The 26,610-nt window shown below is 41.1% G+C and overlaps 1 protein-coding gene across 4 annotated transcripts in view; it reads right to left on the reverse strand.

The window, feature by feature from the left end:
- The window catches only part of PCSK6 (proprotein convertase subtilisin/kexin type 6), a 131,725-nt gene that overhangs the window by 36,485 nt on the left and 68,630 nt on the right, over positions 1–26,610 (reverse strand). For 3 of the 4 annotated variants that reach the window (XR_011855049.1, XM_072148621.1, XM_072148622.1), the window contains exons 6-12: positions 24,341–24,429; positions 15,185–15,357; positions 12,930–13,142; positions 7,521–7,621; positions 6,564–6,667; positions 5,815–5,932; positions 1,928–2,116 (exon numbers count right to left, since the gene is read on the reverse strand). Coding sequence is in view for 3 of the 4 variants with exons in the window: in XM_072148621.1 (XP_072004722.1) it covers positions 1,928–2,116; positions 5,815–5,932; positions 6,564–6,667; positions 7,521–7,621; positions 12,930–13,142; positions 15,185–15,357; positions 24,341–24,429 (987 nt within the window). In the remaining variant the exon portion in view is untranslated. Of the gene's footprint in view, positions 1–1,927; positions 2,117–5,814; positions 5,933–6,563; positions 6,668–7,520; positions 7,622–12,929; positions 13,143–15,184; positions 15,358–24,340; positions 24,430–26,610 lie in introns of those variants that run through there. The other variant, XM_072148623.1, reaches the window with a different exon arrangement.

Raw genomic sequence — 26,610 nt, forward strand, 5'->3', positions numbered from 1 at the left:
TTAGAAGAAAATATCCTACAAAATAAAGTCATTAGAAATACAAGTATTCACTAAAACAGGTCAGAAGTTGATGGCTCCTCTTATAAATTTTTGACACTTTTACATATAGTAGTTGTGAGCATAGGTTGTGTTTTTGTCTTTCATTCTACCTTCCCAAATTCGGGCACAAGCAGGAGAAGTGTTAAAACAAGAAAGTTTTAACTTTGTACTAAGGAGGGAGGAAGCAAAGTTCTAGCCAAAAATATAGTCTAGTAAAAAAGGTTAGAAAAAGACATCAGTCCATCCTATACGTTTATATTGCCTTGATCCTGGAGGGAAAGAAGGGAAAATTTCCTTTCTGACCCCAGCGGTCAGAATAACTCCCTGAATTAACAAAATCTAACGTAAAGTTCTATTCCCATACAATGTTATATTATTGCTCTCTAGAAAGTCATCCAGGCCCCTCTTGAACATGTACATGGAGTCCTCCATAACTACCTCCTGCAGCAGAGCGTTCTATAGTCTCACTGCTCTTACAGTAAATAACCCTTACAGTATGGCAATGGCAGAACCGCCTCTCCTCCAGGTGTAGAGGATGCCCCCTGTCTATGGTCATGGTAGAGCCGCCTCTCCTCTAGGTGTAGAGGATGCCCCCTGTCTATGGTGATGGTAGAACCACCTCTCCTCTAGGTGCAGAGGATGCCCCCTGTCTATGGTGATGGTAGAACCACCTCTCTCCTAGGTGCAGAGGATGCCCCGTCTATGGTCATGGTAGAGCCGCCTCTCCTCTAGGTGTAGAGTATGCCCCCTGTCTATGTGATGGTAGAACCTCCTCTTCTCTAGGTGTAGAGGATGCCCCCTGTCTATGGTGATGGTAGAACCTCCTCTCCTCTAGGTGTAGAGGATGCCCCCTGTCTATGGTGATGGTAGAACCACCTCTCCTCTAGGCGTAGAGGATGCCCCCTTGTCCTGGTCACAGGCCTAGGTATAAAAAGATCTTTGGGGAGATCCTTCTACTGCCAGTTCAGGTATTTGTACATTTTAATAAGGTCTCCCCTGATCCAATCAGGTCGAAACAGCGCTGTCTACAGTTGGGAGTCTGTCCCTTCTGGAATAGATATACTGGTTTGTTTTAATTCCGCATCATGTCATAAGGCCTCTTGTAGGTCAGGCTTGATGTCAAGGGAACTACCTTAGAAAGTAGCTAAAAGAGCCGTGGTTTTCCATATAATATCTTGAAAAACTTGCATATTTTCCCAGAATCTTCCTAGTGGAGCATCCATGGCTATAAGACTCCACATGGTGGCCTTAATTGGCAGTCTTTGTAAAGAGAACTCTTACTCTTCTCGATCCATGTGCTGTACATATTTGTCAGCAACCGTCTTAGTTGGGAAAGATTTTACGTGGTTGGCCACACACAGATTAGTCTTCGAAAACCACGCTTAACCACTTGTAGCCACCTATCACTGAAGTTCTACCATGTTAGAGAATATGGTCACTACCTTCCATTACAATAAATTGGTAGCATATTTAATGCATTTTTTTTCTTCTACTGACGGATAGGGTTTCTACTGCATTCTGTGTAGCATCGGTTAAACTATTTCATTAGTTTGTCCAAGCTATAGGTAATTACTGTCCTAGTACTATGATATTAATGTTAACACTGCACATTATCTAAGCTTTGAGACATGGCTTACATATATTATTTAAGATCTAAATATATTTCGTTGGGGTCTACAGCTTCTATTTAGTTCCTGTGTTTCTATAGTAACAGACTACAAGACAATTATGTAGAGGCTGACCCTGTATTCATGTACTTATCTACAAATCCCTACTTGTGCCTTGCATACATTTGGTTAAAGGCTAAGGCTGACATATAGGGCAGATAAATGGACCGATCAGCATTGCTATATAGAAGCAATCTATGCAACATGTTTCAACAACTTACCTCCGGGCCAGAAGTTGAGACTTAGTCCCTGACGGGGAAATGAGGTTTATCTGTAGGTCTCCTCTGCGTGGATGGGAAATGGTAACTCTTACAACCACATGCTCGAGGTATGCCACATGCTGCCCGCTGTGGTCCGCACAGGCGCTGGTCTGCGTGGTGGTTCGGATTAGCTGGTCGGCTCTGATAAATCTTTTGAGTTACAACGGGGGGAAAAAAAATCCGTTATTCTTCCAGCAGTGATGGTCATCTAAGTTCCCAAAATATTCTAAATGGGAGTGATATATTCTTTTCTACTACATAACAATATGGATTTGTTCATCAGGAACCTGGGACAACTATGTGACAACTGTTGTGCTGTACTTGTAGTGGTCATAGTGATAAACATGTCTACAGGTCACAAGTTGTGCAATATTGTTGCCATCCTTCCATAGTTTCCTTACTATATATATATATATAAAACTGAACAGCAAATCTCTCCAAGATGATCCATTCTACAAGTAAAACTTACTTTACCAATTAAGAGTATTTATACAAAGATGTCAGGGCAGAGATTCACACTGCCAATGGATATTACAGCATATCAGCATGAGAATTAGGAAAGTGTTGAAAACACCATGAATATTCAGCGTTCCGCTTAAGTAATTGCTAAATACACTAAATTAAGTTTTGTGTACAAACTCCCAATTTCACTCATTATCCTGTTAAAGAATATTCACCATATATGTAAATGGCTTTACATCTGCACCATAATACATAAGTTGTACAGGATATTGCTATAATTGCCCTTTAAGTTACCCAGCACTTTATATTGAGCCTAATAAATGCCTGAGCACTACGAATATGTCAGTGCTTTATAGTAAAAAGTTAAGGAAAATGGTAATAGTACAAAATGTAACTCGTATGCAACAAATCTAAAACTACAAATAATCACTGAAAGTGTTGGAAAAATATTTTGTATCTCAGATGAAGAACTCAGATTATTTTTTATAATATAAAAAGGCCTGACAAGGTTTTAAATGGTTAATTTCATGCCACTCAACTCTAATCGAAGCTCCTAAACCTCTGCTACAACTCGTATATATAACCATCGAATTATATAAATGCTCAAGCGGTCCGGTGTATTCATGAGGGGGTGGGATTAGGGGTGGTGACTGACGCATGAAGGTCGGCAGTCACCGCTGGCCTATGGAGTGGGTGGGGTGTTCTGGGGAAGAGGCAGCGCCTCGGACTGCCCCCCTCATGAATACCGCTCAAAGCGCTCCGGCGTTTCCATTGTACTTCGCAGCAGTGTTTTCTACCGTTATCGGAGGGTTCCGATAGCGCTAACAGTGTAACACTGTTGCATCAGAGATGGCACTAGTAAGCATCTCCTAGTGCTTTTGTTATGGATGACAGGTCCTCTTTAAGGCATGGGCGTAATTCGAGGGGGTGCAGTGGTTGCAACCGGACTCAAGAGGCTTAAATGCCCATAAGGAGTCACTTTCCAATATGAGAAGACTCATATGGCCAATCAGTTTCAAGTTAAGCCACTGGGACAAGGCATTTATATAACCCCCACCCCCCGCCGTTTTACGCTTTTTCTGTAGATCAGGGCCATGAGAAGTGGTCACCAGGAGGGCGGGAATGCCACAGACCACCATATTTACTATGGAAAACTGGCAGAGACAAAAAGCTAAAATTTCTGCCAGGTCAGGCCAGGCATAACCAGGTCCAACCTAGAAGAGATCCCTTTTGGACTCCACTGCCCTGCAAAACAATTGTGTTATTGACATCAAAGAGGAATCATCCCTTTATAATGCAAAATAGTATGCATGTTTTACCTATGCATTACAGGGGTTGGTCATGAATGTTTTTTAGGGTAAGTAGAACACCCTAAAAGTGTGACCCATGTTATACTTATCCTGGTAGACATTTACCAGGATACCAATCGCATGGTTCCCTGACCCACTGAAAGTCGACTGGACATAGGGCGTAAATACATTATGGGTGACCCTATTAGGCCATTAAACTTTCTTATTCAAGCCCAACTCCTTTAAATCTTGCACTGGAACAGAATGGTTTCTCTTGTCAATAACCAGTTGCCTCAATAGTTGTCATTTATAAAGGGTTATATTTTACAGAAAAAGTGTAACTGTATTAGCCTTTCCAAAAAACTCATAGTACCAAGTCAGCCAACAAAAGGAAAAGTCTACCGCCTTAACACTGTATTACCGTGCTATTCATAGTGGTTTAATAAGTATACAGAAACACATTTATAATGTATGACTAAGCATGGAACCCATTTGCACCGGACGCTATTCCTTCAACACATCCAAAATCTAATAAAAAAATGACCGCATTTTCTGGATACGGATGAACGATTGTAAATATGACTAACAATATTACAGCTGGCTCAAAATCTGGTTTAGAGAGCATCAATACGCAGAAACAATATTAGGCAGCAGAAAAGTGATGACAAGAGAATCCAGAGGAGGGAGCCGGGCAGATCTGCAATATAAAGAGCCAGAGTAACAAAATAATATTGTGTTAACCCATCAGTGTCAGCGCTATTTGTACAGATTGCTGTCTGCACACATTACTAGGTGACATTATGAATGCGGCTTTCACTAGGTTTCCTTGGGGGCTTTACAGCCCGGACTGACAAAATTACCCAGATTAAATGTAAATATTTTAGTGAATTCTCAAGAGAACTCCAGGCATTTCATAGCACAACTTAATGTACAGAGCTCCCAAAAACAGCACTATCTGCAGACTCCAGAAGCTACAGTATGACCGACAGCTGACCAAGAGCTGGAAATATCAGGCTTTCAATGTTACCAAGAGAGGACAAATCTGTACATGTAGCAGTTTTACATTTAACTTAGTACCATTTTCCTTCTATATTGAGCCTTAAAAGACACTGCAACTTCAAAGTTCTGCCTTTTATATTCACTTTTTCACTATATATTTACATTTTGTAGCTTTTCCCCATAGACACCACTAGACAAACCATTCATATCCTCCCTTCTATAGAGAATTTATTTCACATATGAATTGTAAGGGAAATACCACAACTGGCAACAATTCTCAGCAAATAAACTATTGACTATTCCTGCATTGCATGTCCTGCAACTGATGTGCCATAATACACTGCCCAAAAAATTAACGGGAACACTTAAACAACACACTAAAACTCCAGATAGATCAAACTTCTGTGAAATTAAACTGTTCATTTGGGAAGCATCACTGATTGATCATTTCACAGGCAATTAGCAAGAAACACTTAATAAAATGTGAGGTTCTGCAGATGGGGACCACAGACCACTTCTCAGTACCTATGCTTTAAACCTGATATTTTTGTCAATTTTGAATATTGGTAGTGCATTCACACTCGTGGTAGCATGAGATGGATTCTTCAACCCACACAAGTGGCTCAGGATCAATGTGAGCTGTGGCAAGAAGGTTTTGCTAGTGTCCAGAGACTGAAGGTGCTACCATGAGACAGGCCAGTACACCAGGAGATGTGGAGTAGGCCGTAGGGGGGCAACAAACTAGCAGCAGGACCGCTACCTCCGTCTTTGTGCAAGGAGGAATAGGAGGTGCACTGCCCGAGCCCTGCAAAATGGCCTCCAGCAGCCACAAATGTACGTTTCTGCACAAACTATTAGAAACTGACTCCATGAGGATGGTATGAGGGCCTGACGTCCTGTGCTCTTCACAGATGAAAGCAGGATCACACTGAGTCTGGAGATGCCATCTGCTGCCTGTAACATCCTTCAACATTACCGGTTTGGCAGTGAGTCAGTAATGATGTGGGGTAGCCCAACTTGAATTTGTAGGAAAACCCCTTTAATCTAAAAACACAACGTAAAAAATATCATATTTACAAATGATTTCCAATATTTTACCTTGGGCGTCTGTCTGATGACCCAACACATACATGTTGAGGTGGCACGGTCCTCCACTTCTTTGCCTCAACCACCATGGCATCGGCATCCACCAATCCAAAGCCATAAAGATGGCTGACTGAAAAAAATAAAGGTCTGACAATTTCTTTTTCTTGGCTCAAAACACTTATGAAAATGTTAAAAAGGAAAAAAGTAAGAGCTGGCTTAGTAAATTCTTAACATTAGGAGTTGGCTACTTATGCATACAAGCCAATGCAATGGCAGGATCTGCCCAAGTGGAAACGAATAAGTAGATGTACCATTGTATAGAGTATGTACGTGAACATACAATGGCTTTAGGAGAGACCTCTCCATAAGAACATAGCCGGCATCTGATATCACGGGCACCTGCAGCAGGCCAAGGAATGTGCAGCGTTCTAGGTTTTATGTAACTGAAGCCGACTGTGCTCGCTCTGACCTGCTCACAGGCCACACATTGAGAACTTTGGAAGCCCTAATGTTTTATCAGCTGAATTTTGCATAACGTGAACACGGGTTCACAGTTGACTTATGATAAATATGCCTGTCCTAAAAAAAAAAAAAAAAATCTGGAACACATTTTAACAAATTGGATCAGATAGAGGAGTGCAATGAAAATCATGCTAAAACAAGTGTCTCTGAGCCAGGATTTCTTTGGATCGAGCAAAAGAGGGAATGATAGGGATTGGATACTAGGGCTTCAGTTCCTGTATTAGCTACTTGTTTCTGACCTTTACGACCAGCTCCATTGGTTCTCCAGTCTGGGGCCCTAAGATGGACGGATCGGGAGGTCTTCACTAGTAGGTGCTGGACGTCTCGCCAGTTGAGAATTGGGCTGTAGAACAAGAGGACTTGTAACAGTTACAAATATTACAACAGTCAAAGGAACATCATGTCCTGCTGTCAAGATCTAAACAAGCGGTTCATGCTGGATATTTATTGAGATCATGCCTCACCAAATGAACAATGCATCCACCAATGTTCTTGGACAGATTATTTTAGAAAAAGATGAAAATAACAAACTTGCAATCATCCATTTTTTAAGAGTTATTTTCTGGCATTATTTCAGAAGTAAAAACAAATGAGCTTTTCCAAAACAATATAGCTTTTACGACAAGGGCTGCTTATTATGTGCGCCCCCACACTTCCCTCTCCCATGCTCCCAGCACAAGGTTCGTGAACTCAAGCCTCGAAAGGGAGGTGGCAAGGACATGCATAATTAGCAGCCCAGAGTGCCAGACATCTTGTCCCCGTGATCCAGGCTGCTAATTATATGTTTCTTTTCCAGGTAGGTCATCCCGGTGTGTCAAGCTTAGCGAAGGATAGCTCCAGGATAAAAATAAAGAGGAGCGTGGGTTAGTATTTGTAGGGTTTATTTTAAAAAAATTTTAAATTGTTGATTTCCTTTAGGGACACCTGATTTGCCACTGTGTCCTCTGGTGAAGCTCTCTGGATGCTTTACTTTAGTCCCAGGGATGGCCCAGCATTAGCTGTAAGGTCCCTGTAATGTGGTTTTATTCACTATCCTTGTTCCCATTACAGCAAAAAAATTTGAAAATACAATTGTTACTGGGAGAATTTTTTTTTTCTGGAGCTACAATTCAAAATTATCTGTTCTGACTTAACAAAACTTAAAGAACCTATCTTGTACCTAACCTGAGAACCAACTGTAGATACTATCAACTTACTTTGCTTCCAATGCCAAAGCAATAACACCAGCCACCATAGGAGCAGAAACTGAAGTTCCTGTGTGATCATCTGTACATCTCTGTCTCAGATCCGTTGTGACCTAACGATTTAAATTTGGACAATTATTGAGCTGCACATTACCCATTTCCTTGGTCATCTCAATACACTGTGGTTTGAAAAATATATGACTAGGTTTACTCAAATTAGTTTGGACTTAACAAGCTATGCCCATGCCTAACTCAGACATAATGCTTGATGGGTTGCATAGACATGGCTGTTATTGGCCAGGTGTGTACCAGGTGTCTGGGTTAGGCAGAGCTGCTGAACGTAAGGCACCAAACCTAAAGTTGGGGTCCGCTCATATCTACTAGAGAGTCTAATAAGTTGGCGCCAGCTTAATTTGTATCCCGTATTATTTGTATATCGTATAATCTGATTGGTGGGGGTTTTTGACTGCAGAGATCCCAACCAATCATGAAATTAGGGGCCATTCCTTGAAAATAAGTGAAGCACTCTTAGAAAATTAATGAGTGTGCTGGAGATAGCCAAGCATTATGTTCAGGTATTTCCAGCAATCATATGGGGCTTATTTTCACTTGGCGGTGGAGTGGGCTGGTGCAGGACATTCATATCCCACTTTTGTGCACCCTCTTATAGCCTGGACCATTCAAGCTTGAATCATATAAAGTCGAAAAAATCGGATCGCTCACCCAATCACCTAGTTGACCTCCTGCACCCGTTGCCTGTGGTGGTGCACGCCGTCTGATCCTTGACTGTTGAGATCCCGGAACATGCAACAAAATGGTGGCGGGCGGCACTCAGGAAAACCACATCGGAGTAGGTGCAAACGTGTTCTTTTTATTAGGCTTTAATCGTGCATCGGTACATGGATAAAAAGAACGCGTAAGATCGACGCGTTTCGACGTTTAAAACGTCTTAGTCATGATCTCCACAGAACACGTTTGCACCTACTCCGATGTGGTTTTCCTGAGTGCCGCCGACCACCATTTTGTTGCATATTCAAGCTTGAATGGTTGCTGGTAATAGCCTGGCATAGAATTGTACACCGATGCAGCCGCCTTACTGAATACATAAGGAGACTGGGGCCTCCTGATGTATCCTGTGGTGCCGAAGGGGTGGGGCTTTTATCATACGCCGGTGATAAATCTCCCTCATTGTAAATTGGGGGAACAGGCACCCATTCTTGTGATCAGTGTTTTTGGCAGTTGAACTTCCAACTAACATATTGTTATATGTGATAAACGTGGATAGTCCCTTTTTGTTGTGGATTAAGTAGCTATTTTTTTTTTGTGGCACGTAAAAAAAAAAAAAGAAAACTGCTGCTCCAGTTCAGATGATGGAGCTCAAAAATTAGATTCATTTCTGAATTTAGAAAGATTGAGTTTCTCCATGTTTAGCCAGGCAGATATCACACACACATCTCCCTATAAAAGTTCTACAAAGACATAGATACAACACATATTTGTTAATCCACTTTGAGATTTGCTGACCCCATACAGAGTATCAGATACAAAGTCTGCGTTTTCAAGATCATTGACCTAGCCACCGATGTGTATCCACTAAGTGTTCTGCTTAGATTAAAGATAGGCGGCACAAGCAAATTGGATTTCCCATAATCCTTTGCAAAGATCATGGATAATTTAGTCAGCAAGAGCCAACATTACCCATCTGTGATTAATACTAACACTAATGACTGCACCTGTTCGTGTAGCAATGCATACTGGGTCCCGCACTATTACGGCCCATGCATTTTTTATAAATGTGGCAAGACCTATGCATTTCCCCAAAGTAAAATGCTTCCCCCCCATCCATAAAACTTCAACTTCAGAGCGATACATATAGCACATTTAGAAAAAACAGCGCTCTTGTTTCATTAATGATTTATAAGGCGGCTCAGGTTATTCTGGAACTCACGCTGGGTTTTTTCTCTTAGGGCGAAGTTGTGCCTTATAAAATATACGGGATCATGTTGCATATTAAGTGTGCAATTACAGCACAAGTTTGACAGTAAAATCCTTCAACTATCTGCTACCCTTTCCTCCCAGAACTATTAAAGTCATGAATCGTCTGCAGCGCCAAGAAAACAAAAACATTAAATGGCTGAGCGCTTTCTACTACTTACCGCCTCCTTTAATATATATGAAGCACACTTAAAGGAGAGACATTTATCGGAAGCCATAAATACACAGAACTAAGGCCAGAACCTGAAATACCAGGTACATTAATTATCACCCTCTCTCGGCATCTTCCACCCAATTAGTGAGGCAGACAGTCTACAGAGTCTGTCCTTTAATATCTAAATGGAAATATCCGGCACAGCCGTGAACACGCTTCAGAAATGGTAAATGGGTAATTGGATGTCATTCCAGCTGAAAAAATCTCGAAGGATAGATGTAGAATCTTTTCAAGCTATTAACCAAGTGGTAAAAATAAATAAAACAAGTGAAGAATATTTCCTTCTCCATAATGTCACCACTTCTTATGGCTGGAGACTCAAAAGGGCAGACTGCGCTTTAGTGCACTCAGCATGGAATGCCAACGATGTTATACATCCATAGTCAATTGCCACAAAGTGCCCAGGAACTAGTTGTCCTGCAAACTAATTATTACCCAAATCTGTGAAGGTAAAAAGGCCTCTGCTACCGACATCTGAAATTTGACTTGCATTAGAAAAGCAAACGCTACCTACTAAGGATCGGAGATGGCAACGCACTAACTGAGTGCCACAACTATTCCGCTACGTAGTTGTCTACTTATTCTAGTTAAGTGGCGCCGCTCTAGGCAGATTTATCAAAAAGTAAGAATAGTTCGAAAAATAAGATTGATAGTCACCCCCTGCCGTGGCAACATAGGATCTGATGAAGAATGACGAAATGTGTTATCTTGTTCTTATTTAATACATTTAATGACATATTTCAGCATGACCCAATTTGGACTCATGTGTCCTATTTATAAACCTACACACTACAATCACAAATTTTAGAACAAGGACGCTGGGCTGCCATTTTGTCTCCTCCATTCTAGTTAAAGCAAGAAAGCAAGACTAAACGGTCTTATTACTGCAACGGATTTAAAGTGCCTGATGCTGGATAATAAATCTGGCATATGTTAATGGTAACCCAACGCTAAATTTAACCTCTACAAAAGTATCATCAGTGAACCGGTCAACACTAGGAAATAATATGCACATTGCCAAAGGGTTTTTAAAATATAACAGGCTTTTTCCGAAAAAAAAAAAAAGAAAAGTTAGATTAAGGTTTACCTATCTCTATGCAGGGCTGTGTCCCGTGTGCTATTGGAGTAGCCAGAGAAGTGGCTTCCCCCCAAACCTCGGGAAACTGCTCCATCGTGTGCCTCTTTCAAATTGGAGGGAGGACGGTGTGTTTTTTATATTTGAAAAGGAAGTGTGACAGAACTGTACCTGAGGGTGGGGGGGGGGGACCGTTCCTCACTGGCCACTCCCATGGGACACAGAGAGATAGGTAAAAGTTCATCTAACTTTTCTTTTTATCAGAAAAAGCTAGTTTTATTCTAAAAACACGTTGGGAAATGTGCACACAATTCTCTATGGGAACATGGGAGTGCCAGAAAAAGGGCTCCTGATGACAGGTTCCCTTTAATGCAGCCATATGTTTATTCTTGAAATTACCAAGCTCCTTCCTATTTACTTATAAATGTGACTGAAGTACTATGAAACACCAGCACCAATCCTGACTGTGAAACAATTATCCTATATGGCGAGTACTGTATACCATGAGAAAAATTCAATATTGGGGTCAAAAGGTCATACATTTATGACCGTATCAATAAAAATTACAGGTTGATGAGAATATTAAGCAAATTACTCAAATGTTTAAAATGTGAACCCGAATGGCTCTCACCAATTCTCTCTGGTTAATATTACTGTGATATCCAAATAGAATGGTTCCGATCTAGTTCCCCAACTACATTCAACTATAGTTCAAATACTGTTGAAGCCTTGGAAACCGATGAAAAATTTTAATCATACCCCTGATTACGAGTGTAAGAATATGGAGAATCTTTTGTAAAATGAAATGAAATAAAGCGGGTAGTAAATACTTTCCTATGCTCCACTGAACTGAGAGATAAAGGAAACCTATAATGTGTCTTTACAGTCAGTCCTTGGATGGTCTAGTTAAAGAAAATACTCTCTGGGTATGTCAAGAGTTAATCAGCAGCTTCCTTATCTGTCTGAAGTCAGCAGACTTAAGGTGGCTTGCAGATAGTGCTCACTACAGGAGAAATAGCTGAAAAATAAACAGAGAAACTGCTTTACTTAATTAAGTATAAAACATAGGTTTACAATTATCACCTGTTCTATTCTTTTCTGTAAAAAAAAATATTAAGCTAGAAATCCTTTTAAAATGGAACATGCCAGGAGGGTCGTGCTACCCATAAAATCCTGATATATGCCTTATGGATGTTAGAAGATACAAAAGGTTTCAATTACTTTTGACAGCAACACAATTCAGATCTTAAAAAAAAAAAAAAAAAGGGTCAACTTAAAAAAAAAAAAAGTTTTCTGTAACCAGACTGGTGAATTGTTTTGTGTGACCTAAAGGTTTAATAGCAATTGCATGCTTTATGACATCTGAAATATTCAAAGAGACATGCCTGCGCCTCAGAAGCCAGCTCTACACATACCCTTTAAATGCCAGCAATATCTTTCTTGGTCTTACAATAATGTAACTGGGCAGTTCCAGAGACTGTGCTATTAACCCTCTCTTGATTTAAGAGTACCAAGATGCTTTGTAGGGAATTTCAACAACCACCTAGCAGATTTAATATTTACACTTTTTATAGATGAAACAGTACAGATTGGGGGAGAGGTCATCTACAATTTGATTTGGTTAAATCGTGTATATTGTAATTCCTACAGAGGTCTTACATTTGGAGCCCACCATTGAGAGTAAGGAGCCAGTTTTCTCTCCAAAATAGCAACAATTTAACATCACCAATAGCAGAGAGCCTTACTGGATAGAGAGCCTAGTTAAATGTTAAAGAACAGTGTTAAAAAACTGACTGTGCCAAACTCGTTGGATTAAAAACTGTTAAATCGAGATGAGCGGACTGAACAATTTGGCTTTGTGGGTTCCGGTGCACCCCACAAGATCCGGACATTTTTCTGCATTGGCTGCCAAACACCAATATGGCAAAACAACGCCCCTAGCAACTAGCCATGGCTATGATTTGCCAGGGGTGCTCCCTTGGCCAATGACAGCTATGGCTAGTAAGCTAGGGGCATAAATTTGCCTGATTGTAACTAGAGATGAGCCAAAGAGTAGGAGTCCGTGAAAGGTCCTCTTTAAAAAGCAGATACAGAAACCTTTTGTAAATGAAGGCTTGAACAGTCCAGTGTAACTTACTATTTTCCTCTCATAAAAGGCACCGCTGCTGTAGGTTGTAGCCAGCGTAGATGCACATTCCTCCAAGTACCATGGCTTGTATCCATTTTCTGTGGTGCTACTGATGGAGATTGTATAGATGCTGTTGGTATATCCATCACAGGAGCAGTAGTCCCCTTCACGGCCACCATTCCCCGATGCCCAGACAAAGACTGAGCCTAATCCTTTTCGACCCTATAATCAAAAACATTACTATTTTGATTAGACAATAGTTTGCAGCTACCTACTGAAAAAGAGTTGCTTATGTGTATCCATTTTTCTCCTTGCCCTTTACCAAGGAGTTTTTTTTTTATACCATTCGGAATTAGTGTTAACATATGGTTTAAAAATACTTATAATCCTGTCAACGCCATGTTATCAGCTATGTTCCGCAAGTGCAAACGATTATTATAGGCAGGGCAGATGATGTAAGAGTCCTGATGTGCTCCAGGACTCTCCGGAGGACCTCTATGCAGCTGCAGAAAACCAGGGGACTCTAAGCTTTCTCTACTAATAGCCGGCCTGGACACCTCCCCTCTGTGCATTATCACATCACCACAGCATGGGACACTCATGTCAGCTGTTCTCGCCCCTTACCATATGGCCTCCTGTAATGGAAAATTATGTTTCATTATGTCACGCCATATCTAGCAAAACCCGTTAGTCATGTATTTCCCTTTGCACCAACAGGATAGAATTGCAGCTTGTTGCTCAGTAGTTGGTGTATAATTTTTTTAAAGCCTACCATTAATTTGATTTCTGTGGATGGTCTTTAGTTTTAAATCCTAAATGAGATGGTAATTGTAAAAATAAGTAAATAAATTTAAAAAAGAAAGATCGACCATTTATAGATATTACTATCTATGCAGATATCTGGCCAGACTGGAATGTCGTGTGACATTTCAGCTATTCAAATAGATCTAAGGAATACATTGATGATTAAATAGATGGGGGATACCATGCTAACCTGAATCAATCTGTGGAAAAAAAAAAACAAAAAAAACAGGGATCCCCAACTATTCGAAGAACAATGGCCCTAAGAACTGGGCGGAGTAGCAGGTCAAGGATGCGTCTTGCCGCTCCCCCTAACAGTATGGAAGGGTCCGACAACAGCACCCAGCTATCTTTAGCTCGCCCATTCACTGCCAGAGATGGCAGAGTGCTGTGCTCAACAGCCCCCACCTTGTGGTGTTGGCTTACAACTAGGTATACGAAATGTAGCATTAACCCCAACATCTATTCACATCCTAGAAAACAATTTAGGAAAAAGCGTTAAACTATAAAGATAAAATGAAAGATTAAATAGTTCTGGCATTGATGTAGCAGAGATTTAAAGAAGCAATTCAAAAATTTAACACAAAAAGAAAAGGTTATAAACGTGACAAAATACGGAAAGAACAATCTGACTGCTGGGGGTCATGCTTTTTTACCTAATAAGTGGAGCAGCAGGTCCTGGATATATCTTGCCACTCCATCCAATACTAAAGGAGTGTGTCGGAAATTTCTGAGACCACCACACAGCACTACCCTACTCAGTTAATATGATCGTGCCAGGGATAGCCCTGTACACTGCAATTTTTCAATAGTCCATTAGCTTTGCCAATCAATCCATCCATCAGCGAGTGTAGGATTGCCCATTATATCAATCGGTGGAGGTGCCAACAGTTAGATTTCCTAGCACTCACAGGTAAGTATTCTCTAGTAGTAGACTGGACTACATTTCCCAGCACTACTGGTTGCTGTATTGCAATGCCACCTAGAGGAGGCGTTGCAGAGGAAAGCATTGATTGGTTGAGAAAGGCAATGTGGGTAAAGGCTCAGGAAGATGACAGGGGAACTATATGAACAGCAGACATTGTGCAATAGAGAGAAGAGCGAGTCCTGCCCCTGGGTAGACACAGCAGAGGTCCAGAGATGGCTCTAACAGCCCAGCACATATGCCACATATGAGAGGAACTATCATCCTGGAGAAACTGCACCTCTGCATAGCAGTCCGAAACCCAAGAGGTCTTCCGGTCTACCACACAGGAGGTTTCTGAATGCCACTACATGAGCCGAAACCTGGAGTGGACTCACCTTTCATGTAAGGAGTTATGAGTTGACATCACTGCGATTGAGAGATTAGAGAACTGTTTGTTAAATGAACAGTATTAAGTGTAGTGTAGACCCTAAGAATTAACATGTAATAGTATTGGGGTATAGAATAATCTTTGCTTCATATATCAAAATCTTATCACCTTCTTAATGCCATCTTCAAAAGCTTTCCTGGCCAGGGGCCCGGGTCCATCCACAGTCTTGCCATCATCATCAGGCCCCCAACTTGCACTATAAATATCAATGTAGTCGGGGCGAATACCCAGCGCCTTTGCTTCAACAACATCTGTCACATCTCCATCTAACATGCGGATTCCTGAAAGAAAGCAAGAAGTTGCAGAAGTGTGAGAGACAACAACCCCAAAAAACATGCTTGTCAAATCTAAAAAAAAACCCTCTAAATTCACTTTGAGCTCTTATAAGACAAACGTGTGAACATGTAGTTCTGGCAATTTTTCATCAGTTAAGTTTATGGAAAAACAAGTGACAAGATATGGTGATAAGGCAAACAGTCGACTTAACAGCACAGAAGGAATGTCAAAAATAGAATTTATCCCCTGATGATGCAGTCATTTCATTGGCAGAAGAGCTGACAGGTTCCCTTTAATTGGACTTTATGTATCTGTAGTAACTATTAATATGTATGATATGTAGGGAGTTGCTTTTAGTTTACCAGTCAGTCACAAGTGTTACTGCGCCCCACGGTATGATTACAGAGATTGACAACCCATATTCAATTCCTTAGAACTGTCAGTCAGGAACATACAAGTGCTGGTTTAACAAATGAGCCTTCAACTTTGCTGTCATAGCAAATAGTTGTTGTAGAATAACATGTTCTCTACTGTAGGCAAACTTTGCTATTTTTTTGTCTTTTTTTTTTTAATAGTTGGGTGCAAATCCGTGCAAACTATTCCTAATGAAATATATGCATTAGATAAATGTGTATTGGAAAAAGCCTTCCCTCTTAAAGGAAATCTACCATTTGATTCTATGCATTGTGAAACAAACATACCTTGTGAATGCTGTAGTTACACGGATGCAGAAACATATCTTGTTTAATGCCTGAACTAAATGGTTGTGCAGAAAAAATAATTATAAAATTATGATAATGAGGCTCACTCACTCCTTTGGCTTGCTCAGCACTATTCACCCAAATTATGCACTGCTTAAGCCTTGTCCTGCCCAGCATAAGCCGAGAATACTCATCACCATCCGCAGCTGCTGTATATGTCATCCAGCTCAGGTTGATTAGTCCTGTCTGGATAGTTCAGGAAGCTCCGCCTGTAATGCGTTTATGTAGGCACCCAGCTTTCAAGGTCCTGAGTTATAAGATTAAACAAGCTATGTTTCTGCATCTGTGTAGTTATAGCATTCTCAAGGTATGTTTGGTTCACAATGCATAAAAATAAATGGTAGATTTTATTTAAAGAAGCCGCCATTTTTCGTTCATTTCTTGCTGTCCACCTTCAAAAATCTATAACAACTTTTTCATTTTTCATCGTACAGAACTATATGAGGGCTTATTTCTGCTTAACAAATTGTACTACTTAGTGTTCGGATTTATTATTCCATGCCTTGTACTGGGAAGCGGGAAAACATTCCAAATGTTGTTAAATTGATGAAAAAACTCCTCTACTTTATTTTTTGCTTTGCTACTTTCACAAGGATACTAAAATGTATACAGGTTTTATTGTATTATAATGCATTTTTAAAAATGCAAACCTTAAGTACTAAAAAATGTTTTCGTTTTGCCCTCTTCTCATGCAAAGAACTTTTTCATACTTCGCTATATGGAGCTGTAGAAGGTGTCATTTATTTTGGGAGATGAGATGAAGTTTTCGTTACTACCATTTTGAGGAAATGTACAAACTTTGGATCACTTTTATTGTAAAATTTATTACACATTTTCAAAATCGCAAAAAAAATGGCATTTTGGACATTTGGTCGCAATTTTCTGTTAGAGTTCAATGCCAGGAATAAAATGTTTTTATATTTGATAGATCATTTGGGACACTGATGAACAAACAGGTTTATGATTTTACTTACGTTTGTTTTTAATAACAGTTTTCGGGAAAAGGGGGTGATTTGAATTTTAATCCTACTACATACTGCCAAGTTACCATATATACTCGAGTATAAGCCTAGTTTTTCAGCACAAAAAATGTGCTGAAACCCCAAACTCGGCTTATACTTGAGTAAAAAAATATATCAAAACTCACCTTTCTGGCTTCCCCCACTGCTGGCTATATACTGGTGCAGGGGGCTGGCTATATACTGGGGGATATGGGCTGGCAGGCTACATACTGGGGGGCAGGTGTTGGCTATATACTATGGGGCAGGGTCCGGCAGGCTATATACTGGGGAGGCTGTGACCAATGCATTTCACACCCTCAGCTTATACTCGAGTCAATAGGTTTTCCCAGGTTTGTGTGGTAAAATTAGGGTGGTAAAATTATACTTGGATTGGCTTATACTCGAGTGTGTACAGTACACTGAATTTTCGACATCTATTACAATGTGCAAACTGCATAAAGACCTGAGGCTGTTGTGGCAGATCGTCGCTATCCAATGACATCACAGGGAATGAATATCAAAACAAAGATGTCTTAAATGCCGCCGAAAGGGTTAACATGCGCCATCAGTTCTAGCACTGATCGCAGGCATTAGCGATGGGTGTTTGTAGCAATATGCAGCAAACCTCATATCTATGTCAGCCCTCGTCATATTTTATTTAATGTTCCATGACGTGTATATATACGTCATGGACCATCTCCAATTCCTTTGAGATGTAAAGAGCTTTTAGACTTGTCCTTGAGCTTTCCTCTTCTGAAAATGTGTTTTTTCAAATTCTATTGCACAATGTCCTGGTTATAGCTGCAAGTGGAAAAAGATGACAAAAAACTACCCACAAATGTTAAGAAGTAAACTAAAATGCACTCTAACCTTTATAGGTGAACCTTTGAACCTTCTCTAAAATTTTGAATGCCAATTGTTTAATTTTTTAAAAAAATGACACAATAAGTTATAAAAATCTAATTTATTGGGTATGCAGCACCACAGCTCCAAGGGCAGGTTAGAATAAACACTGTCCTATCTCCTCACCTTAATACAAATACATGAAACTAAGAAGCTTATGCTAAGGCTATGTACAAAACTGAACATCAAGTTATGATCTAGACACAAATTACTTGAATGTTCTATGTCCAATATGGGAAGCGTCTTCCTGACAGTTCATTAAGCCTGCTAAACATGTGGAGGACACTGCATGACAACATTGGGTATGTTAAATTGGCTGATGCCCTACAGTGGTACTGAATTTTACAATGAAACAATGGTGTCCTGTATTGGTGCTTTGGGAGCAAGGACATAACTAGGAAAGACAGGGCCCCATAGCAGACTTCTGAATGCCCCCCCCCCCCTATTACACTCCTATATATTATATACATAAACATACAGTTCTTTACTTCTTTACACACATTTATACTCTTACAACATACAGAGCATATGCACATCCCATATACACCCACATATAGTCCCATATACAGACATACAGCATATATACACACAGCATATATACATCACATATATGTTATATACATATTATGCTGTACAATGTGCAGCAAAATATGTATTTAATGGTGCACATCCTCTATTCTTTTGTGTTAGGTTGGATGACAGGGCCCCCTGATACTGTGGGCCCCATAGCAGTTGCTAAGGCCGCTACCACTGTGGTTATGCCCCTGGCCCCAGGTGCACAAACCTGCATGCCACTTCAAAGTTGTTTTTTCTGGATAAGGACATGGATATATTTTTACACCAATTATGTCTGCAAAGCGCTTGGGGGCTCTGTAACATGATGCCAATAGTTACATCGCTGGGTCAGATTGTTGACTCCCTTTAAAGGGGTATTCCCATGAAAGCAATATTCTTAAATAGACTCAGGATAACAAAATAACACATGTCTAAGTCTTGGTGTACACAATTTTGGTTGCCCTGGGAATCGACCGTGAATCTTCAGACTTTAGGGTCAGGAGGACATAGTGCAGCATCAAAAAGTAGAACAATAAGCCCCTCTACACTCCAGGCCCCACCCTTGCATTCCAGGACAAGCTCACACAGAGACTTCCTGCTGGCGTAAGGAGAGTAAATCTACAGACAGATAAGGTCTTTATCTAGGGGAGGGGAGGAAGACACATCAGATCAGACAGAAGTTGTGGCTGAGATGTAGCAGAGCCAAAAATGTAATTTTAGGTTATATGCATTTCATGGATCTCATTTTATCTGTCTCATCTCACTATGTGTCAGATACTAGTAGAATGTTCCGAAGCTAAATAAAAAAGTGTATACAAACCCTGTACCCTGATAATCTAAGCACATGCACACAGCATCCCACCGCACTAGAGGAATCATAATGTTTATGCTTAGTGGATTCCCGTCCATACTCTGGAATTTTACACTCCCCAAGCTAAAACGGCAATATTGTAAAAGTAAGGGATTAGAAATTATCTTTGTTCTGTTAACATCACTAGGGGATTGAAATTTTATAATTTTCTTTCATGGGCAAACCCCTTAAAGATGTATATTGTGATATAGTTTTAAGAAATTCAGCTTTGGCCTGGGTAGCCATGAAGATGGATGGGCATAAGGTCTTGAGTTTCCCTGTTACAAAATCATTCAACACAAATGCCACTATCTCAGGGTCCTGAACAGGTTGGTCTTTATTTTTGCCCATTTATTTCTACTTTTACCCGTAGCTGCCGCTATGACATCCTTGATGTTATCTGCTAATAAATACTACAGGTTATCCAAACCATGGCTTCAGTTTTGGAGCATCGTGCCTGCACTTTTTACTCAAGGACGATATATAATATTACGCTTGAAACCTGAAAATAAATAGTGTAGACACGGTCCGTCAGCCTGTCCATTGGGTTCACTCATCTGTAAAAGAACACATTGATGTTATACAGAGAGTTCATTCACAGTGTAAACCGGTAATAACCGTGCATTGCACTGTGACCCAACAGTAAAACAACACATAGCGCCAGATATTCTCCGCACATGGCTTGCCACCGACATTTAATACTCTGCAGATAGGAGAACTATTACAGGACGTTTAGACAAAGGCATTTTGAAAATACATTTCAACCTTTGTGTAGCAAAGTAAAGCAATTCTATTATTTGAAGATATGATCCGATGGCCAATAGAAAACAGATCGGCAGCTGCATGAGCGCTCCGTGCCGATAAAACATCTCATTTTTATGGCAATAACTGGGTATTCAATACAGGTGGTCTCCGTCCTAAGGACCCTTGACTTATAGACGACTCCCTCCTAGTTACAGACTGACCTCTGCCCACTGTGACCTCTGGGGAAGCTCTCTGGATGCAGTAATTTAGTCACAGGCTGCAATGATCAGCTGTAAGGTGTCTGTAATTAAGTTTTATTGATAATCCTTGTTTCCATGACAGCACAAAATTTTGAAAATCTGGAGCTACAAAAATTTTTTTTGTCTGGAGCTACAATTATTAAAAAAAAATATACCTGTTCCAACTTATATACAAATTCCACTTAAGTACAGACCTAAAGAACCCATCTTGTACGTAACCCTGGGACTGTCTGTAGTTTAAAGAGAACCTTTCCCCACCTTTTCATATTCTTTAACATGTGTCTCTTTGATTGTGTAGTTAGTAGCCCCATCTCTAGCCCCCACTTTTCCCAGAGCAAACTGTTCCATTAAATTTGGCACTCAAAATGCTAATCATGTCAGCGATGTCAGGGTGTCAGTAGAAAGTAATTAGCATATTCGGTGTTAAAATTAACAGCAATCATTGCACGTGAATGGTGAGGGCTGGAGAAAAACATCAGAGCTGTAATGGCATCAGAGGAACCCCTCATATTATAGGATGGAAAGAGTTGGTGATCCAATAGTTTTGATGAAGTTATGAGAAGCACATTGGTTACACCAGAACAGTACTTCCAGGCCTGGCCATCTTTCTCCTCTGCACTAGACAAGAACATGATGACTCCCTGGAAGTCATAGTAGCAGTCTATTTAGTTGATCTTTGCATGGGCAAAACCGATGCTAGTGCATATGGTGTTGTGAGATGTCCCATCAAGTGCTACTTCTTGTTAACATATAGGAAGAACTTAAAGGGCACCTACCACCACGATTCTACCTATAAAGGTAGATCGGGTGGTAGGTGGATGAATGGGACATGAGGATAGCCCTACTCCACGCCCCAGTAGCCACTTAAAAAAATTAGCATATACAGGCATTAAAGTTTACAAAAGGATAGCCGGGACGTGAGGATTAGCCCAAAAAAGGGCTATCCTCACGTCCCATTCATCCACCTACCACCCGATCTACCTTTATAGGTAGAATCGTGGTGGTAGGTCCCCTTTAAAAAGTGTCATGTTTCAGTCTACATAATGGAGGCCTTCTTTCCTTTTCATTTTCAGGAGATCACGTTAACTTTTAATCGATTATGAATGAATAGTATTTTTTGCCTCTTAAACTGCTGGAACCAACAACCCTACTTTGATACAGTACAGTGGCACCTTGGATTACGGGCACAATTTGTCACAAGTTTTGGGAATGTGTTTGTGGTCCAAAATTCTTGTATATCAAAGCAAGTTTTACCATACAAAATCCTTGAAATCCAAAAATATTTTTTGATGTATCCTACAGCATCCAGCACTTTTAGAATTTCTTCAATATTGTGTTGAGAACTCACATAATGCTTGTATTATGAAATTTGCTTGTAAACCAAGTTACAACTTGAAAAACGCATGCAAACCAAGTTACTCATAATCCAAGGTTTTACTATATTTGCTTTCCTGGATCTGAACCTGTTTTCTAGTCTTCTCTGCACCCTCTGATTGCCCCATTCAGATTGGAGCTAAAAACCTTTCCCCTTTTTATCTCAAGAACATTGTACTGCCCACTCCAGTCTAGAAACTAAGGAAGAGAGGACATCCAGTTGACCAATATTACTTCTGTTGCCTCCAAATAAAGTTTTTTCCTAATTGCTGAAATTTCAAAACTTTTTGCAAGTTTCATAAAAGATTGGATATGGACTGATGGAGACTGTTTACGTCATAGAAAATACCGAGTAGTCCAATTGACCCTAAAGTGAATGCATTCAACTTAAAGCTTCAACAATGTTTAAAAACTTGCACACCCAATCCGCCAGATACTGTATAATTTTACAGATTAATTTTCTGAAAGGAAGTGCAACATGTAACAGAAGAAACACTGTGCAGCAGTGACCCATTCAAATGACTTGTTTAACCCCCTTTGGTGATCATTGGAAAGCCGCGCTGCTAGGCTCTGCCAGGATTCCAGTTCATCAAGAACATAGCGAGATGAAGAATAAACAGCACAATACACAGCAACCCAAGCAAGTGTGACTAATGATTGCTTTCCCCTGGTACACGTTCCAGCTCATTGCCCAGAAGCAGGTGACGCACAATATAGACATCTACAGCTGTGTGTCCTCACACTCAAGGCATCAGAGGAACAATTCAAAACCCTGTGAATAGACTTATTTATGTACAAACACCACAGCACAACAAGCATTGAGCAACATTTATACCAAGTCAGTATTCTCTGGAGCATGGAAACCGGAGCAGGAATTTGGCAGCGGGAACCACTATGACAATTAAGGGGCACTTAATTGAAACGAACACGGAAAAAAAAAAAAAGAAAAAAAGAATCAGACTGTACAAATTACGCTATTGTGTGTCTGCGATGTCAAGTGAAGCGACATGTCCTGCAGGTCTCCAACACAGCTAATGAACTTAACCACTTTTCAAGTGGCAAAAAGACGAAAAGATGATGGGAACCGAAGTGCAAAAATTCTAACTTCACCAAGTTCACCAATGGTTTAATTGAAGTGCCTGGGCCCCATTAATATTAGATTGTCATTTGGACTCCAGATTTATGTTCTTTCAAAACCCCTCAAACACCAAGCTCAAGGTGTTTCTGCTACCTGTGCAACTCCCAAATAGCAATGTTCCTAAGAAAAACAGGCATCATGAAACTGCTGAATCTGGTTGAGGCTACATGCAGACAAACGTTAGACATCCTTTTATTTTTAAACTAATGTCACGCTGACAGATGAGTGTTTTTCACAGATACAGGATAAGACTGTAGAAAACTTCCTGGCCTTTTCAAGTTCGGACTGCAAACTATTAACTGTGCAGGGTGATGCACCAAGGACCGAACACTCATCTGGGGGCTAGACTCCAAGTGCTACATGATGCATGTGGTTCCATACTCCACACATTTTCTTTTAATCAGAACTTTTTTTTATTAAGGCAAAGCCTTACATTTTTCCATTTCTGAATCACAATTTCATCATTACAGTGTCAGCAATGCTATTTAGTGGGGAAGCAGAAACTTTGGGCATCATTTTTCAATATCAATATCACCAGGAGGGGGTATTATCCATGAAGCAGGACAGTCCATGCTTCACACACTGCACTTGGCAATTGTGAAGCCATCCAAAGTTAGTTTCCTGCCCTTGTTTGTGGCTAAGAACTTCCCATAAAGGTCTACAGGAATGTGAAAAATATGGGTGCCATGCAGTAGTGTAGTTTACAGGCAACACAATCATATGACCCTTCAAGATGTTGCGACAATCTGATGCGGATCTGCAATAACGAACGACACAAGGAGGCCACACTGACCTTTTTTGAGGACATATGACTCACTAACAAAAACACGCTAAAACTGCTAAAACAGATTACTGATCAGTTCTTTGTGACCCGAGAACAGCCCACACTTGTGAACAGGAGGCCTTGTAAACCGCCTCTTTCTCTCCAATGTACAACTACAGGGAGGAGTTGGAATGAAATGGTTGTCTAGCATGTGCCTTCATGCTCATTACAAATGTTGGACTCTTCCAGGGCTCCACTCACATGTAATAGATTGGCTTAGCCAATACCAGGGTCTGGACCATTCAAACACCATAGGGCTGCTGTTGTGCAGTGAGATGAGGCCTGGAGCACCCCTGTTCTGGTCATGATCTGTTATATCTTTTCAACAGTATGGACAAGCATACAAAAAACTGAAATGTTTCAACATTGGAACCTGCTGGAAGCCAAGTGGCCATAATGGGCATCATATTTCTAAATAAGTTAGATGATTTTTAGAAATGTATTCCATTCTGGTTATATGTTTGGGTGTGATTGCATTAAATAAACATTTCCACATATGGCATTCCATGAATGTGTGTTAATCCTAACAGTCAATAGTCGTCAAATGTAAACGGTATTCAAATGTGTATTCCAACTTACCGCCAATTCTTGCATTATATGCAATGCCCACAATACAGTAGGAGTTATTTGCAGACGCTGCCACTTCACCAGCACAGCGCGTCCCATGCCTGAAAAAATTAAGTTGGGAGGGTAAAACAGACAAAAAAACAAAAGCCATGTTAAAATCGTACATGATCACATCTTTAAATTTATAAAGAAATATTCCAAATTAACATTCATGGGGCCTTGACAGCTTTACAAAAACCAACTAAACCTTTTGAATCCTGTTTTTTGTTGCCGCCCAAGACACTGAGATCATGGTGTAAACCAGCTTCACATACTGTATTTTTTAATAATTTAGGAAATAACAACACAGTAGATGCTTCATGTTACAAGACAACTTGCCTCCCATTTACACCTTATGGAGGACCTGTCATTGCCCTCGCTAACCCCGACTCCTTGGAAAATCTGAAATAAAAAAATTACAGTATATACTCTTGTATAAACTGAGTTTTTCAGCACAAAAAATGTGCTAAAAAACGTCCCCTCGGCTTATACAAGAGTCTTAACCACTTAAAAAATAAAAAATAACCCACTTTAAAAAAAAAAAAAAAACTTATACTCGCCCTCCGATGTCGGCGCGGCTCCTGGATGTCCCTGATGTCAGCGCGTCCTGTCTTCTTTCTTCTCTGCGGCTCCTCTTCTTTCTTCTGTCATGGACGCGGCCATGTTTTCTTCCTGGCTGGCACATCTATGACGTCAGCAGCGGCCGCTGGATGCGCCGGCTGGAAAAAAACATGGCCGCGGCTACGAAAGAAGGGGAGCCGCGCTGACATCGGAGGGAGAGTGTATAAGTTTTTTTTGGTTTTTTTTAAGTGCTAGGGGGAGGCCGGCCGTATACTACATGGGGTGGGGCAGGCAGGCTAGCTGGCCGTATACTACATGGGGTGGGGCAGGCAGGCTAGCTGGCTGTATACTACATGGGGTGGGGCAGGCAGGCTAGCTGGCTGTATACTACATGGGGGCAGGCAGGCTAGCTGGCTGTATACTACATGGGGGCAGGCAGGCTAGCTGGCTGTATACTACATGGGGGCAGGCAGGCTAGCTGGCTGGCTGTATTCTACATGGGGGCAGGCAGGCTAGCTGGCTGTATTCTACATGGGGGCAGGCAGGCTAGCTGGCTGTATTCTACATGGGGGCAGGCAGGCTAGCTGGCTGTATTCTACATGGGGGCAGGCAGGCTAGCTGGCTGTATTCTACATGGGGGCAGGCAGGCTAGCTGGCTGTATTCTACATGGGGGCAGGCAGGCTAGCTGGCTGTATTCTACATGGGGGCAGGCAGGCTAGCTGTATTCTACATGGAGGCAGGCAGGCTAGCTGTATTCTACATGGAGGCAGGCAGGCTAGCTGTATTCTACATGGGGGCTGGCAGGCTAGCTGTATTCTACATGGGGGCTGGCAGGCTAGCTGTATTCTACATGGGGGCTGGCAGGCTAGCTGTATTCTACATGGGGGCTGGCAGGCTAGCTGTATACTACTAGGGGCTGGCAGGCTAGCTGTATACTACTAGGGGCTGGCAGGCTAGCTGTATACTACTAGGGGCTGGCAGGCTAGCTGTATACTACTAGGGGCTGGCAGGCTAGCTGTATACTACTAGGGGCTGGCAGGCTAGCTGTATACTACTAGGGGCTGGCAGGCTAGCTGTAAACTACTAGGGGCTGGCAGGCTAGCTGTATAGTACTAGGGGCTGGCAGGCTAGCTGTATACTACTAGGGGCTGGCAGGCTAGCTGTATACTACTGGGAGCTGGCAGGCTAGCTGTATACTACTGGGAGCTTGCTGGCTATATACTGGGTGGGGGCTGTGACCAATGCATTTCAATAGATTTTCCCCAGTATTGGTGGTAAAATTAGGGGTCTCGGCCTATACTCGGGTTGGCTTATACTCGAGTACATACGGTACATTGATTTCTCAGGAACAACTCTGGGGAGGTGGGGGTGTGTGTGGATGCCAACTATGCCGCAATCAGCAGATGGCATCTATTAAAGAATGCAAAGTGTTGGAGTTGATAAAGCTGGAGAAAGGTCCTCTTTCAGCAAGAACAGAATCCACAATTCCTTGCTATTATCTTGGCTGCGTCTGATCTAAGTTGAGCTTCTGAGACTACAGATTACCAAATTAGTCAACTCCATTTATTCAGAAGCCAGACCCATTATCGCTTCCACCAAGTTAATGAGGGCCATGCCTTGGTATAAATAAAAATAAAAAAGGAAATTCATGCAGATAGTTTAGCATATGGTTCATTTTCAA

Source organism: Engystomops pustulosus, chromosome 4, assembly GCF_040894005.1.
Source record: "Engystomops pustulosus chromosome 4, aEngPut4.maternal, whole genome shotgun sequence".
NCBI lineage: Eukaryota > Metazoa > Chordata > Amphibia > Anura > Leptodactylidae > Engystomops > Engystomops pustulosus.